The following is a 16,774-nucleotide window of genomic DNA, read 5'->3' as shown; positions in this document are numbered from 1 at the left end:
ATTACAAACATAGTTACTCTCACATTCATCCTCATTATCATTTTCATTGATACTTGACAAGTATATCACAAATGGATTGTGGGCCATCGTAGTATCTCCAAGAACATCTTCTTCAACAAAAATATGATGTTGTGGTGAAGTTAAGACAACAAACCATCTCAAATCAAGTTGATCTTCAACATAAAATACTTGTTGAACTTAGCAAAACAATATCAAGCAATATTACAAACAAATTTTCTACAAAAGCAAGATTAATAAAACCCAACGAACCTAACCTGCGGTTAAAATGAAAAAAAAAAAAAAAAAAAAAAACTTCAACTTACCACATGTCTCTGCCAACCACAAAGAAAAAAGAAACTCACCTAAACGATGGAGACGAAGAAAGAAGAAACCCAGAAAATCATGCAACACAGAGAAATCCAGCTTCCCGGCCAACAACAACATAGGCAAATAAAAAATGAAACCTGAAATATCTCACTCTTCGAGTCTCTCTTAGATTGCTTCCAAATCTAATATCTATTAGATAGTGCACTTGATGTAATTTTAAAAAAAAAAAGAGATTCAAAGGCGCGTGTAAAAATTTTAAAACGCACCAAAATTTTTCAAAAAATGGCAAAAACACACTTTTTCTCTCACTTTCATTTTTTTTTCTTTGATTAATTTTTTAGTTTTCATCTACAAATAAAAATTGAAAATATTTCTTAAAACTGCAAAGCAAAATATCGAAGATTGCTGTTTATTTTTCTATTTTTCAAGTGTACCTTTATTGTTTATAAAATTTGCATGTCTTTTAAAATTTTTGTTTTTTTTTAATTGAGAGAACAGGCGATGCATTATCTTCAAGAAGGATCGCCTGTTCTTGAATTGTAGGATCAAGCGACGCATTATGGTCGAAAAATGTCGCATGTTCCAATTTTTATATTTTCTTTATAGTCTTTAAATAGTTTTTTAATTGTTCATCTATAAATATATTCATGTAGCAATCCAATGAACATAAATTCTATTGATCTAAAAATGCAAAATAGTTTTGTCAATGTTTTTCTCAATTATTCATATATATGTGTATAGACGAGACACAAAATATCTCAAGATCTAATTTGAGATAGGGTACCGAATATAGAATTCTAATTCAACAGGTATTTATTGACCAATTTATCTACATAAGTATGTTAAAAGAGCTTAACTTTCATGTATTTGTGGTCAATGATAGCTTACTTATTTTTAAAAATTGAAAGTCTATTAAATTGCTTTTTCTTAAATAAAAAATAATAAAAAAATTCCATTAAAATGCGTCACCTATTCCATGTTCTATTTTTTTTCTTAATCTTTAATTAGTTTTGTTGATTGCTCATCTATAAATTTTTTAAAAAAAAAGCATATTTGCAAAATTAAAAAAAATTACGAAAAAAATTTTTCAAATTCAAAAAAGTTCAAAGTTGGTTGAGTGAAAAGGCGACACAGTTGTTGATAAATGCGTCGCCTTTTCATCTATTCGGCCACTCTTTGTTAAAAGAATGCATCGTCTAAAACTATATTAATTCGTTCTTGTTGTATTATTACATACAAGCCATTTGGTCTGGTGGTGTGGTGCTTTTTTGAGAGTGTAAGAGATCTTGGGTTTAATTCTAGACATGGCCCAATCTAATTTTTTTTTTATGGGTTTGTACATGTTTAAAAAAAAATAAAAAAAAAAGGCGATGCAATTGTTGAAAAAATGAGTCACCTTTTCATCTATTTGGCGATCTTTGTTAAAAGAATGCATTGCCTAAATCTATATTAGCTATTTCTTATTGTATTATTATATCAAAGTCATTTGGTCTGGTGTTGTGGTGATTATTTAAGAGTGTAAGAGGTCCTGTGTTCAATTTTTAACATGGTCCTATCTGATTTTATTTTTTTTATGGGTTTGTACATGTTTAAATAAAATTTTTTTTTAAAAAAAAGAAAGAAAAGGTGATGCAATTGTTGACAAATGCATGTTTAAATAAAAAATTAAAAAAAAAAAAGGCGATGCAGTTGTTGATAAATGCGTCACCGTACATGTTTAAATAAATTTTTTTTTTTTAAAAAAGAAAAGGTGATGCAGTTGTTGACAAATGCATGTTTAAATAAAAAATTAAAAAAAAAAGACGATGCAGTTATTGATAAATGCGTCACATTTTCATTTATTTTGATACTATTTGTTAAAAGAATGCATTGCCTAAAACTATATTAGTTAGTTCTTATTATATTATTACATCCAAGTCATTTGGCCTGGTGGTGTGGTGATTCCTTCAGAGTGTAAGAGGTCCCAGGTTCAATTCTTGACATAGCCTTATCTGATTTCTTTTTTTTTTTTTTATAGATTTGTACATGTGTAAATAAAAAATAATAAAAAAAAGGTATGCAGTTGTTGAAAAATGCATCATATTTTAATCTATTTGGCAACTATTCGGTAAAAGAATGAGTCGCCTAAAACTATATTAACTATTTCTTGTTGTATTATTACATCAAAGTTATTTGGTCTAGTAATGTGGTGATTCCTTAAGAGTGTAAGAGATCCTGGGTTCAATTGTTGGCATGGCCCTATTTGATTTTTTTTTTTTATGGGTTTGTATATTTGTAAATAAAAAAATTGAAAAAAATAAAAGGCGATGCAATTGTTGAGATGGGTAATGTTATTTCAACTTCAAATAACCAATGAAAATATTAGAACAACATAACTGAGATGATTTTTTCTTTAAGATATTGGTAACAGGCGACGCACAGGCTTCATTGTGGGTCTCCTTTTTTTTTTTTTTTTTTTTCTTCTAATCAATCTAATTTTATTTTAACTTCAAATAACCAGTGAAAATATTTAAGCAACATAACTGAGCTGTTTTTTTTTTTTTTTTTTAATATAGGTAACAGGCGACCCACAGTCTTCTTTATGCGTCGCCTGTTCTCTTTTTTTTTTTTTTTTTTTTTGTTCTTTTAATCAATTTAATTTTATTTCAACTACAAATAACTAGTGAAAATATTAGAAAAACATAACTGAGCTTCTTTTTTTTTTTTTTTTTTTAAGATATTGGTAACTGGAGAAGCACAATATGCGTCGCCTATTACTAACTGGAGACGCACAATGTGCATAGCCTATTACCTCATTGTGCATCGCCTGTTACCAAAATCTTAAAAAAAAAAAAAAAATCAGCTCAGTTATATTGCTCTAATATTTTCACTGGTTACTTGTAGTTGAAATAAAATTACATTGACTAAAAGAATCAAGAAAAAAAAAAAGGAGATCAAGCGACACACAATCTTCATTATGTGTCGCCTGTTACCAAAATCTTAAAAAAAAAAAAAAAAACAGCTCGGTTATATTGCTTTAATATTTTCATTAGTTATTTGTAGCTGAAATAAAATAAAATTGATTAAAATAACCAAAAAAAAAAAAAAGGAACAGGCGACACATAAAGAAGACTGTGGGTCGTCTATTACCTATATTAAAAAAAAAAAAAACCAGCTCAGTTATGTTGCTTAAATATTTTCACTGGTTATTTGAAGTTGAAATAAAATTAGATTGATTAAAAGAAAAAAGAAAAAGAAAAAAAAGAGGGGACCCACAATGAAGCCTGTGCATCTCCTGTTACCAATATCTTTTTAAAAAAAAAAAAAAACAGTTCATTTATGCTGCTCTAATATTTTCACTGGTTATTTGAAGTTGAAATAATATTAGATTGATTAAAATAACAAGAAAAGAAGAAGAAGAGGAGAACAGATGACCCATAAAGAAGATTATGCCTCGCCTGTTGCTATATTAAAAAAAAAAAAAAAAACCAGCTCAATTATGTTGCTTAAATATTTTCACTGATTATTTGAAGTTTTAAAGAAAATCAAGTTAATTAAAAATAAATAAATAAAAGGCGAACAGGCGACTCGAAATGATTTTTGTGCGTCGCCTGTTACCAATAGCTTTAAAAAAAAAAAGAATATTATTTAAGAGATTTGTAAGAATAAACTGTACATGAAAAATCATATAATTGAACAACAATCTCATATAATTAAATTTTGTTATTATGTGAACATAGATAAATGGATGGTTAATCATTTTTCATAAGTCTAGCATTTAAACAATACAATTCAGATAAAATATACGTACAGTATTAAAGGTGACTCTGTTCAGCCGCATGTTTAGCGATTCTTAATGGATGTGTCGCATGTTGTTGTTTTTAGCGACTGTTTGACATGGACTGTTTTGGGATGCATCATATATTTATTGAATTTTTACTGACTCGTTAACCTTAAAGTCGCACTTTTATTTTTTTCAGATGCGTTTGTTTCGTAGCCTTGCAAAGTGAGTGTTGTTATATATCAATTTTCGCATAGTGGAACATGCTAATTAAGAATCTAAATTATAAATACATTAAAAATAAAAGGAATCAAAATGTGTCCAACGAAAAGAAACTAGTAACTCTAAATCATATTATGAGACAAACAGAAGCTTGTCAGCCCAACCCCATGAAATTCATGGCTTGGGTTATTACTCCCAGTACTACTACAAAGGTAAATATTAAAAACTCTAATTAATTAAAGCTTCCTGATGATCAAATTCACTCCATCTTTAGGCTCCATAGCCGCCTTCAAACATGGGGAATGGTTATATTTAGGTGACAAGGAAAATGAGAAGTTGGATAGCATTAGAGCCAGAAGAATTTTGAGTTCAAACATGGCAAGGTGCTGTCCCACACATATCCGGGGTCCCGAACCGAAAGGAACATAAACATGAGGGCTCTTGCATGAGCCATTCACACCATTAGCGAACCTTTTAGGGTTAAAGGTATTAGCATCAGATCCCCATATTTCCTCATCATAGTGCAGTGCTATCGTTGATATCCAAATGTTGATTCCTTTAGGCACATCAATTCCTTGAAATTTTACACCTTCGAATGCCTCCCTCGATAGAACTGGAGCCGGAGGGTAAAGGCGCTGAGACTCTTGAATTACCATTGTCAACTATACGGTAGAAAGGAGCTTAGGAATGAGAAAAAGTTATAAATAAATAAATAAAAATAAATACATTTATGTTATTGACATCAATTAAATCTGGAGATGTATTTTGATGTATTTTAATAATTTTACCATTGAATCAAACACCAATAGCAAAATCTTTACTTATGTTGTATTTATTAAATTAGCCGCATTTAACGGTTCATTTTCAAGTTTCTAATTTAAAAAATTAAAAAATAATTTAAAATACAACCAAATAATATTATCGATACATCAATGTAGATACGTCAGTGTGGATCTCTATGATGATGATGATGTGCGATAACAAATTGCAATTCTTTATGTAATAATCAATTATCGGAGCAGGTATGACACTATGCATGGACATCAGTAATTGTCATTTTATCTCTTTCTCTTTATATATATATATATATATATGTATGTATTGGTTTGTCTATTTGGCCTTAAAATTTCTAATATAGTGAAGTCAATATAAATAATTATGACATATATGAACAGTGGTATTCATATGTAACAAATAGTATTTTAGTTCGTTCAAAAATTGAAAAATGTACTTTATCTGCAATATATACTGTCAAAAATATTTGGTCAATTTGAACAAAATTTTTGTTTAGAGAATTGTTTTTGTTGTACAAATAGAAACTATTCTAGCAACAGTTCAAAGTTATATAACTACAACATATAATAAAAAAAAGAAAGAAAAAAAAAAGGAATTATAGTAAAAACTCACAATTTTCATGTTGCGAAGCATGTTAGCATCTGGCATCTGTCCCCCACAAATTTCGAGAACTTCTGCTCGAGCTTTACCTTGCCACTGGGAATTTATTGCCAGCAAGGTCCACATTGCGGAAGAGACAGTGGTTTCATAGCCAGCGAAGTATATGTTCTTGCAGTTGTCAACAATGAAGGTGTCCATTGCATTTTGACTTGAACAGCTATTTGCGGCTGCTTATTTATAGCAAGTCCTTTTCTGTTGTCATCGCTTTTTTTCTTTCTTTCACAATCTTCAGAATTAAGCCTTGAATCTCTTTTTTCAGTCTCTTTATTTCTCTATTGCTTTTAGTTGGAATATACCTGAAGATATATATTACACACATATATATAATTCTTCAAAAACGAAAAAGGTACATATATATATATATATATAATTTGCACCAAGTAAAAAAATACGGAAATTAAAATATTATATAAAGTACTGCCATCTAAATGCAATTTCCAACTCATAGGTGGTGTTTGTTACATGGGACTGGCCAGGACCGGATGGGATAGAGTCCTAATCTGGTGTTTGGGAAGGAAAACGAAGGACGGGACACATTTATCCCGTTAATCAAATTATCCGAAACGAAGGGGACAAAACTGACCCATCAAAACACCTGGGTCACTTTTGTCCTGCCCTCTTTCGATGAGTTCAACCTCTTAGCCTCTCACACCCGTTCGCCACTTCTTTTCGGTTTGAAGCCACAATTCTTGACCTCGAAGACGTTTCCTACCAGCACGCCAGCCACGCAGCTATCAAAGCTAACCCTAACTCTGCCGCCGGCGAAACCCATTTGCACCTCAAGATTGTCTCCCCGAAATTCGAAGGCCTGAACCTCGTGAAACGGCATCGTTTGGTCTATGACGCCTTGGCTGACGAGCTCCAATCTGGACTCCACGCCCTTTCTATCATCGCCAAACTCCTCAAGAGCTCAAACCTCGTGAAACGGCATCGTTTGGTTTTTTTTTTGTCACTATGAGTGGCCGATATCTTTGCTTGATTTGTGGTTTATTTTTTTATTTATTTTTGAATTATTAAATTTGTAATCGTATATCTTTGCGTATTTCAGCATTTCAGCAACCGGCCTTCTCTCCCAACTCCGAAATTCCAGCATTTCATTTCTTTTTCCCTTGCCTTTCCCCAATCCCTCATTGCCCACTCTTCCACCCTGCTGATCCCCAAGGCCAGTGACCGTATCTAACAGGTAATTCTTCATTCCCAATACTCTCTCTCTCTTTTGCTTGTTTCTTGTTGACCAAACGGACGTGTAACTAACTCTCTGATCTGGGCCTTTTGTTTCTTTTTTCCTTTGATTCCACTTCCTGTCTGTATTTGGATTTTGATGTCTCCGAGACCCTAGTGATGCTCTTTTTTGTTGTTTAGTGTCCTTAAGACATGAGTTACCCCTGCTTCCCGACGAGAAAACTGTAAGATAAGAAAGAAAATGTCATATGTGAAACTACAAAACTGTTATAGAAATTGTTATTGTGATGTGACAAAGATATATTGATAAAGCATACGGGTCTTCAATATGGAAAATGCTTTTTTCTCAAAATAATTTCATATATATTCCCATTCATTTTGATATCAACCAAAACGAGAGACTACAGTAAAATGTATAAATTAATACAGAAGACAGAATTTGCATATTTGACTTATAAATAAATAAGTAACTTGCAAATAAAAGATATTTCCAATTTTTCAAGCAAGTCAGATACATATATAAATATTATTGTGAGGAATTGTAATGTTCTAAAAAAATATACGAGTAAAGACTATGCTGATAATAAGGTTTTTTGTTGTTTAGGTAAGGTATGAATCTTGATGATGTACATGTCAAGTTTAAATTGTGTCAGCTCATCAATGATTTGAACACAACCAAAAAAAAAAAAAATCTAATGGATAAATAATGAATTTTAGTACAAATTACATTAATAGATTTTAAACATAATACGTAAACAATGTTTCTAATAGATTAAAATTGCTATATAAATATATATAAACTGACGATAATTTTTGTAATTTTTTTTTAAATGCCATATATAAACTGGACTATTGAAATTCGCAACTTTTTTAATAACGAAAAAAGTAATTGGATGGGAAGAAGCATTTTTTTGATTAAAAAAGGCAAAGGAATAATTTAAACTAGATAAAAAAAAAATTTAAAAAGCAGAAATCATATTAAAAAAAAAATCAAAAAGGAGGGCACGTGCCCCTTTGAGCCTTTCTTAACTCGATCCGCTTGTGCTAATAAATTAAAATTACTATATAAATATGTTTAGAGCTTCTTTCAAATATTTATAGCCTTATTATAAAGAAAAATTCAATAATTATCAAAAAGAATTTTATTTAAATAATCTGAACGTTATTGGAAGCTGATTGTGTGTGTTTTTAGATGGCATATGATATATAATATACTGGACCATCGAAATACGCAAACCAAACCTGAGCAAAGGTAAAGCCGAATAGATTGGGCCTAGCTTCGATATGATTTCTGCAAGAGCTTCAAGCTTTAAGAAAATGTCCTCCCCTTCAGAACTATTGCTCCCGAAACATAGCCTTGACATTGCACCTCTTGTGAAGTTGGTCATATGTTCATCAACGTTAACATCAGCAACTCCACCTCCTCCATCAATCAAATTAATCAGTGGCTTCACAACTGACCTTTCCACCGATTCCATCATCAACTTTGTCATACCCTTCAAATCATTTATATATATGTATACACATGGAAAATATTATTATTAGCACACAAGATTTTTTAAAAAAAAAAAACAAATTAGAATACAAGATTAAAAATGAACAAGGGAACAAAGAAATAAACAACAAAGGTAGTTGAGAAACGTGTTGTCCAAAAGTTTTCCTGTCCCACTTTGTCTCACCTGCCAAACACCTCCGAATAGACTATGAGATTATCATTTTCACATTTAAAAAAAAAAAAAAAGGCTTTTCCTATGTTTGCGGCCACACTTAAAAAAGTGTTTAGTTTGACTAAAGGTTGAGAATGTAATTTTCGATTTCTTTTACTAATTTTCTCGTAAAATGGAAAATAAAGTTTAGCATTTATTCAGCAACCACTGTTTTTCTCTCATCCAAATTTTAGTATTCAATTATTAAAAAAAAAAAAAATTAGCAATTACTCTCACTGAATTCAATGACAAGATTCGATGGTTTCCATTTTTTTTTAAAAAAAATATTTTATTTTGTTTTTGCACTTGTTTCCAATGTTTTTTTTTTTCTTTTTTTTGGAGAAGAAATTTCATATATTACGACAAAATATTACATATATCAGTATAAAGCAAATTAGTAAGCCATTGTGGGCCATCCTCAAGCCAAGATTCATAGCCAGACAGACTTATGGCATATTGTGCTAGACCATGGGCCACGTTATTTAACTCTCTGGACTCAAAAGAAACTGTAAAGCCTGGACAAGACGAGAGCAGCTCTTTTAAGCTCTCTACGAAAAAACAGTGCTGGTCCAAATTAACACCCGGTGTAACATCATTCACAGCATGAGCAGCCACAATACAATTCACTGACAATTTCACCATGAGAGAAACCTGCCTCCAAACAGAAATCTAGTGCCACACGAATGGCTGTGAGTTCCGAATATAGGACCGACCAGCAAGCTTCAAAAGGTTTTGCCAAGGCTCCCATTAACTCACCAGAAGAATTTCGCACCACCACACCAATACCTACTTTGTTTGTACCATCCTTGACAGAGGCATCCACATTTATTTTAAAATTGTTTTCCTGAGGTGGTTGCCAGTGTTTGTGTACTTGGTGTGGACGGTGTAGACTCTCCCTCTATATAGCATCCTTAAACTCCACATGTAATCGCGTAATTGAGTCCAGAATTTGAATATCAGATTTAACAAGGTTACCATATAAGAAATCACTTGTTTCCAATGTTACTTTGTCCTTATTTGCCATAGAGAATGCCCATACAATGATAACCTTGTTTTTAACTTACTCTATCAAATCCCACTGATCTAAAACTTATGATAACGGGAACATGCTAATTAAGAGTCTAAATTATAAATACATAAAAAAATAAAAGGGATCAAAATGTGTCCAACGAAAAGAAACTAGCAACTCAAATCATATTATGAAAGAAACAGAACTTGTCAGCCCAACCCCATGAAATTCATGGTTTGGGTTATTACTTGCAGTTCTACTACAAAGGTAAAAATTAATTGAATTTACCATTTTTTTCTTATTTAATTGAAAGCTCCTACATCAAATTGGTATCAGAGCTCGGAGATCGCCAAGAAATCTGCCATGGCCAATTCTGAAGAAGGAAGTAGTCGGACCACCTATGAAGATCAAAATACCAAAGCTGTATTGACAGGGATACGGGGTGTTAAACAACAGATCGAAAATCTGACAAAGGTAATTCAACAAACCCTGCTCTAACATTCAACACCACCATCCATGACTCCACCCATCATTGGATCGAGGGACAGAGAGTTAGCTCATCACCCTTTAGTGGCTCATCAAACTCCAACCACACAACACCCACCACTGCGACTAGAATTTCCCTTAGTCACAGATCTGCCACCACCACCTCACTCTCCACCAAATTATCATCACTTTCAGTTGCCTCTAGAAAATGCTGACTCCGATGATGATATTGAAGCCACTCTTTTTTACAATCCTCATCGACGACCTGGAGACTTCCTTCCAAACCACCATTTCGGTCATCTAGGACCACCATAACCACCCAAGTACAATTTCAACCAAGAAACAGATTATAAAATTAAAATTGATCTGCCATCGTTTGGTAGGCAAGTTGAAATAGAAAGTTTCTTGAATTGGATCCACAATGTTGAGTCCTTCTTAAATTACATGAATATCTCAAAAACACAACAGGTCAAATTGGTGGCTTAGAAGCTCAAGGGAGGTGCCTCTGCTTGGTGGAAGCAATTACAAGCTAATCGAAGGAAAGATAGGAAGGAACCCATTAGATCTTGGCACAAGATGAAACAACTCTTGAAGGCTTGTTTCTTACCTGAGGACTATGATCAAATACTTTATGAGCAATATCATAGTTGTCAACAAGGCACTAGAACAATGAATGAATATACAATAGAGCTCTTTCGGCTTAGCTCACATAATAATTTACAGGAAACATAGAGGCAGCAAGTAGCTAGGTACATACATGGTCTTCAAAATCCAATTAAAGCAAAACCACATCCAGAGCCATACAAAATTGGATGGGCCAAGAAAGATTCAGACATTAAGGTTCAAGAAATGTGCAATTTGACTTTGTCTATTGGAAACAACTACGTGGACACCCTAGATTGTGATGTGATTAAGATGGATGCTTGTCACTTGCTGTTAGGAAAACCATGGTTGTTTGATAGAGATGTACAACATAATGGGTGTCAGGACCCGTCCAGAATTCCTTCCCCGGAACTCTAGACAGCCCTGATCTCAGGGAAACCCTACCGGACCCTCCAACGGAAAATCCGACAGAGCCTCCCCTAAGGGATTTACTTACCACAAATTTACCTGCACTGAAAACACACTTCTAAAAACATCCCCTTATTCCTCCCACAAACTACAAGTTGTTCCACAAATTGCAGCACTTCAAAAATAAAACAACAGCAGCAACCCAGTGCATAAATAACAACCACACGTCCAATACAGTATACAGAGCATTATACAGATACATGAGGAATTTATAAAACGACAGATAAAGAAGCAATACAGGATAGAGAGGAAAAAGGGAAGAAAAACTTCTTGAACCTTCGGCAACGAACTGAGACGTTGGGCTCGCCCCGGACAATCAACGTCTCCAACCTGGACCTAGGGGAACGGAATTTAAGAGTGTGAGATGCTAATCATCTCAGTGAGTGACCATAACTACTATACACCTTTAATATTAATAATATAAAAATAAAGGAATTTAATTAAGCAATACCGAACAATTAAATAAATAAATAAATAAATATTTAAAGTAATAATTTCTCTCAAAACTCTCACTATTCACTCTGTTTGAAATGTTCCCCTTTTAAAACATTTTCACAAAACCCTTGTACGTACTTCCCAAAAACCAAGGAACCAAACAAATTAATAAACAACAAATAAACAAATAAATACATAAATACCCCAAATATAAATAACTGCAATAAATTATAATAAATAATTTTTTGAACACCTTTGGGGTTTTAAACTTTAATTGCAATTTACACCGACAATTACACCTGACGCACCACACCATATACCGGTGATGCCCTCCGATACCCAGCGTCCCGAGCACCGACTGGCGGGAGGTTAAAGAGAGAAACCTGCAGTGGTCACTTCGGCGTCCCGACAGTACCGACTGCTAAAAACCATCAACCCGGCCAAGGAGGGGGGCGGCTGTGCACAACAATAACCTTGCCTGCCCACGGTCCAATGGCAACTCACGGGTGAAGTAATAACCGTGCGCTAAACCAAATAATAACCGCGCACTACCACGTGTCCATACACCATACACCAGAACACCAATACTGTATGAGTGCGTCTAAAAATAAATAATAATAACCAACCGTACCGTTTTTCCAAAAACCACCGTGGGAAGTATACCAAAATTTCACAAAACACCATCCCACATATTTTATCCAATAACCCGGTACGAAACAGCGATAATCAACAAACCACAATTTTCCTCGAAATACGAGATGCAACCATAAAAATACCGCGGGCATAATTTATAAAATATAACCAAATATTTTCGTAAAATATTTAACCCAATTATGCCCGGAAAATCAAATTTAAAACCACGTACAGATACCACCAAAATTCACTTTGCTCATGCATAATAAATTAAACCACAATATGATTCATAATTAAATCACACCACATGAGCATAATTGAAATACCAATTTAAACATAATTAATTGACCAAAAATGATATAAAACCCAGACACAAACAATTACTGAAAATACTTACTCATGTGTAATAAATACCGTTTAATTACAATAAAATAATAATCGAGAATTTTCTAATGACCCCAAAAATTTATTTAGCACCAATGGGTATACATATATATAAAATAATATTTTTCCCGATTATATTTAAAATACACCACATGAGCACAATTTTACAGATACCAAATTAATACCACATAAATACAATTAATTACCCCAAAAATATTTTTAAAGGTGGGTCACTCACCTGGAGCACGCAATTAACCCATGATCCACCACGGGATCAATTCTACGACTCACCGGTGCTCCTAGAACAAAATTCACAGACAGTCAAATAAATTAATATTTTATTCGGGTAAATAATACCCGGTACCCGGGGGCTTAAACGCAAACGTTAACCAAAATGGTCGAATGATATACCGAATCGAAGCTCGTGGAACGAGGATCACCAATCCGGTCTCCGTCGACCCCAATTCCGCCGGAGGTGGCCGGAATTTGGTCGGAAAGGTTCGGCCGGTGTTCACTTCCCCATATCTCGCAAACCGCTTCGAATTTCTGGGATTGGAGGCCATTTTTGGATTCAGAGGACCCAAAATAGGGGGATAGGAGGCTCAATTGGGAGTGGGCTGGCCGGAAAACACAAGAAAAGAGGAGAGAGAAACTTGGCCGGCCGGCGGCTTCTCCGGCCCGATCGGCGCGCGTCCGGCGGCGGCTGGTCGTGAAACTTGGCGGCCAAGCTCGCGAGGTGGCGGGCTTCCTTGGTGGCTGGCGCGTGAGGGCTATGGGTGGCCGGAATTCAAAAACACGGGAGAGAGAGAGGGACGGCCGGAGGGAAGAAAAATAACTGTGTGTGTCGTGTGTGTTTCGGGGAAGAAGAAGGGAAAAAAGAAAAAAAAGAAAAAGAAAAAGAAAAAGAAATGGTGGTGTTTTCCCACGTGGGGAAAAGAAAAGAAAAAGAAAAAGAAAAAGAAAACGAAAAAGAGAAAGAAAAAGGAAAAGAAAAAGAAATAATTAAATAATATTAATAATAATATTATTATTCAAAAATAATAAAATAATTTGAATTTTTTTTTTTTTTTTTCACATGGTTGACATGTGGCATTTCACCATGGTGACACATGGCCACCTTCATTGAGTCACACGTGGCACCTCGTTATGCGTGTAAAAATAATATTAAAATAATACAGTATTTGAAAAACTTTACAGGTCCATAACTTTCAAACCACATGTCCAAATCGGACGTGCCGCTAGTCTACGGACTCGTATCGACGAGCACTTCACAACCATACATGAGTCAAAGCTCAACCTTGCATGAATAAAAAGTCAACTCCGGCACCCCTTGGACAGTTTGGACCTCAACTTGTTTTGCTCAAAACTTTCAAATCGTAGCTCCGTTTTCAACGTGCTACCAGTCTACGAACTCGTGCCAACGTGTACTTCGTAACAGTACCTCAGTCAACCTAGAATTCCAATCGGATCAAAAAGTCAACTTTTGACCCTTTCGGTCAACGGTCAACAGTCAACCTCGGTCAACGTGCAAAAATTCCGACATGGTTCGGGACGGGGTGTTACAATGGGAGGAAAAATACTTACTCTTTTATTTGGCATAATAAAAAGATTGTTCTCTTGCCACCTTCTTCCCAAGCTGAGAATTCTACAAAGAAACACAATGCCAAACAACCATCCAACTACCTTTTCCGAGACCACATCCTCACTACTGGTGTTGACCATTTTCCAAGCCACACCAACCACACTACCCTAATCCTAGTCCTCATCCTCAAAGATAGCCATACTCCAAATACTAACCTGGTTCCTCCGGCTGTTCAAGCTCTTTTAACAGAGTATAGTGATATATCTCCTCATGAATTACCAAATGAGCTGCCACCCTTAAGAGATATTCAACATAATATTGATCTCATACCAGGAGCTAGATCACCAAATCTATCACACTATCATATGAGTTCCAAAGAGAATGCTATTCTTCAAGAAATTGTGGATGATCTGCTCACTAAGAACTTGATCAAGCCTAGCCTTAGTCCATGTGCTGTTCCAACCCTTTTGGTCCCAAAGAAAGACAAAACATGGCTGATGTGTGTGGATAGCAGAGCAATCAATAAAATTACCATCAAATACAGGTTTCCCATCCCAAGGTTGGAAGATATGTTAGACAAGCTTGAGGGCTCCACAATTTTCTCTCGGCTTGACCTCAAAAGTGGCTACCATCAAATAAGGATACGTCCAAGGGATGAATGGAAGACAGCCTTCAAAACTAAGGAAGGCTTATATGAATGGCAGGTCATGCCATTTGGTATTTGTAATGCCCCAAGCACTTTTATGCACTTCATGAATAAAGTCCTAAACCCTTTCATTGGTCATTTTGTGGTTGTCTACTTTGATAATGTCCTAATCTATAGCCGCTCTGAGGAAGATCATTTATCTCAGCTGAAGCCAGTTTTCCAAATACTAAAAGATAATAGCCTGTACCTTAGTATACAAAAATTTGAATTCTTCACTGACAAACTCCTTTTTTTGGGTTTCATTATAAGTAAAGAAGGCATACACACCGATCCAAAAAAGATTCAAGCTATTCTTGATTCGCCTCAATCCCAAAATATCACCGAACTTCGCAGCTTCCATGGCCTTTCCACTTTCTATAGGAGGTTCATCCGAAATTTTAATGACATAGTAGCTCATCTAACAGCTAGCCTCAAGAACAATGACTTTCGATGGGAGCAGCTCCAGCAAGACAATTTCAATTTGCTAAAAAAAAAAGCTCACTAATGCTCCTGTTTTGTCATTTCCAAACTTTCATAAAGTCTTTGAGGTTGAAACCGATGCTTCTAAAATGGGCATTGGAGCGGTCCTAACTTAAGAGGGACGCCCATTTGAATTCTTTAGTGAGAAGCTTTGCTCTGCCAGACACAAATGGTCCACTTATGAGCAAGAATTATATACTATCATTAGAGCTTTTGATCACTGGGAAAATTACTTGATTCAAAAAGACTTTATTTTACATAATGATCACCATCCCCTCAAGTATCTCAACTCCTAAAAGAAGCTCAATGATTTACATGCCTGTTGGCTTGAATTTCTTCAAAAATTCCACTATGCTTTTCACCATAAAGCAGGCCATTGAAACATAGTTGCTGATGCTTTTAGTCGTAGATATACCTTACTCACTATTCTTAAGTTCAATTTGAAAGATTTTGCTCATCTCAAAGACTTGTATTTAACATATGAAGATTTCTCTTTCATCTGGGAAAAGTGTCAATTACATAATGCCATGGAGGATTATCACATCACCGAGGGATTTCTGTTTAAGGGAGACCAACTTTACATTTCCAGAACTTCTCTTCGTGATTTCATTATACATGACCTTCATTCTGGCAGTCTAGCTGCCCATGCCGGTTGTGACAAAACAATTGCAACTGTCACTTACCGTTTCTTTTGGCCAAAGATGAAAGCTCAAATTGCCTCCTATGTTGCCCATTGCCCTGTGTGTCAAATTGCCAAAGGCCAATCTCAAAATACAGGTCTGTACACCCCTTTGCCAGCCCCTGCCACCATCTAGGAAGACCTCTCCATGGATTTTGTTCTGGGCCTTCCAATGATGGTCCGCCGTGTTGGCTCCATTTTTATTATGGTTGACCGTTTCTCCAAGATGGCTCATTTTCTTCCTTGCAAGAAAGCATCTGATGCAAGTTACGTTGCCCACTTGTTCTTTCGTGAAGTAGTCCGTCTGTATGGCATTCCAAAATCAATAACATCTTACTGTGATGTTAAATTTGTTACCCATTTCTAGAGGGTTCTCTGGAAGAAATTTGACACGAAGCTTCAATTCAGCAGTCCATAACACCCACAGATTGATGGCCAAACTGAAGTAATCAACTGTACTCTTGGCAACATGCTTCATAGCCTGGCCTCAGACAAGCCAAAACAATGCGATTCCATGTTACCACAAGTGGAATTTGCCTATAACAGTATGGTCAACCTTTCTACTGGTCTTCAACCTTTTGCTATTATCTACATAAAGTTGCCCAATAACACCATTGATCTTGTGTCTGTCCCACTTCCCCATCACCAAAGAGTTGCTACCTTCGCCGAAAACTATGT

At 34.9% G+C, this 16,774-nt stretch overlaps 1 protein-coding gene and 1 long non-coding RNA gene across 2 annotated transcripts; both read right to left on the bottom strand.

The window, feature by feature from the left end:
• Window positions 1-4,545: 4,545 nt before the first annotated feature.
• Window positions 4,546-8,439, bottom strand: LOC107428414 (cytochrome P450 714C2-like). The gene is given in 4 exon segments (XM_060813118.1): window positions 4,546-4,971; window positions 5,717-5,936; window positions 5,938-6,093; window positions 8,225-8,439. Coding segments are annotated over 4 exon segments (1,017 nt in total).
• A 2,365-nt stretch (window positions 8,440-10,804) lies between these two features.
• LOC132800294 (uncharacterized) lies at window positions 10,805-13,586 on the bottom strand. Its single transcript, XR_009635297.1, has 3 exons — window positions 13,082-13,586; window positions 12,909-12,969; window positions 10,805-11,554 (listed from the first exon to the last, which is right to left on the bottom strand). It is a non-coding gene; the product is annotated as an uncharacterized LOC132800294 (long non-coding RNA).
• Window positions 13,587-16,774: the final 3,188 nt, after the last annotated feature.

Source organism: Ziziphus jujuba, chromosome 12 (assembly GCF_031755915.1).
Source record: "Ziziphus jujuba cultivar Dongzao chromosome 12, ASM3175591v1".
Taxonomy (NCBI): Eukaryota; Viridiplantae; Streptophyta; class Magnoliopsida; order Rosales; family Rhamnaceae; genus Ziziphus; species Ziziphus jujuba.
This window is presented reverse-complemented; position numbering and strand designations above follow the sequence as displayed.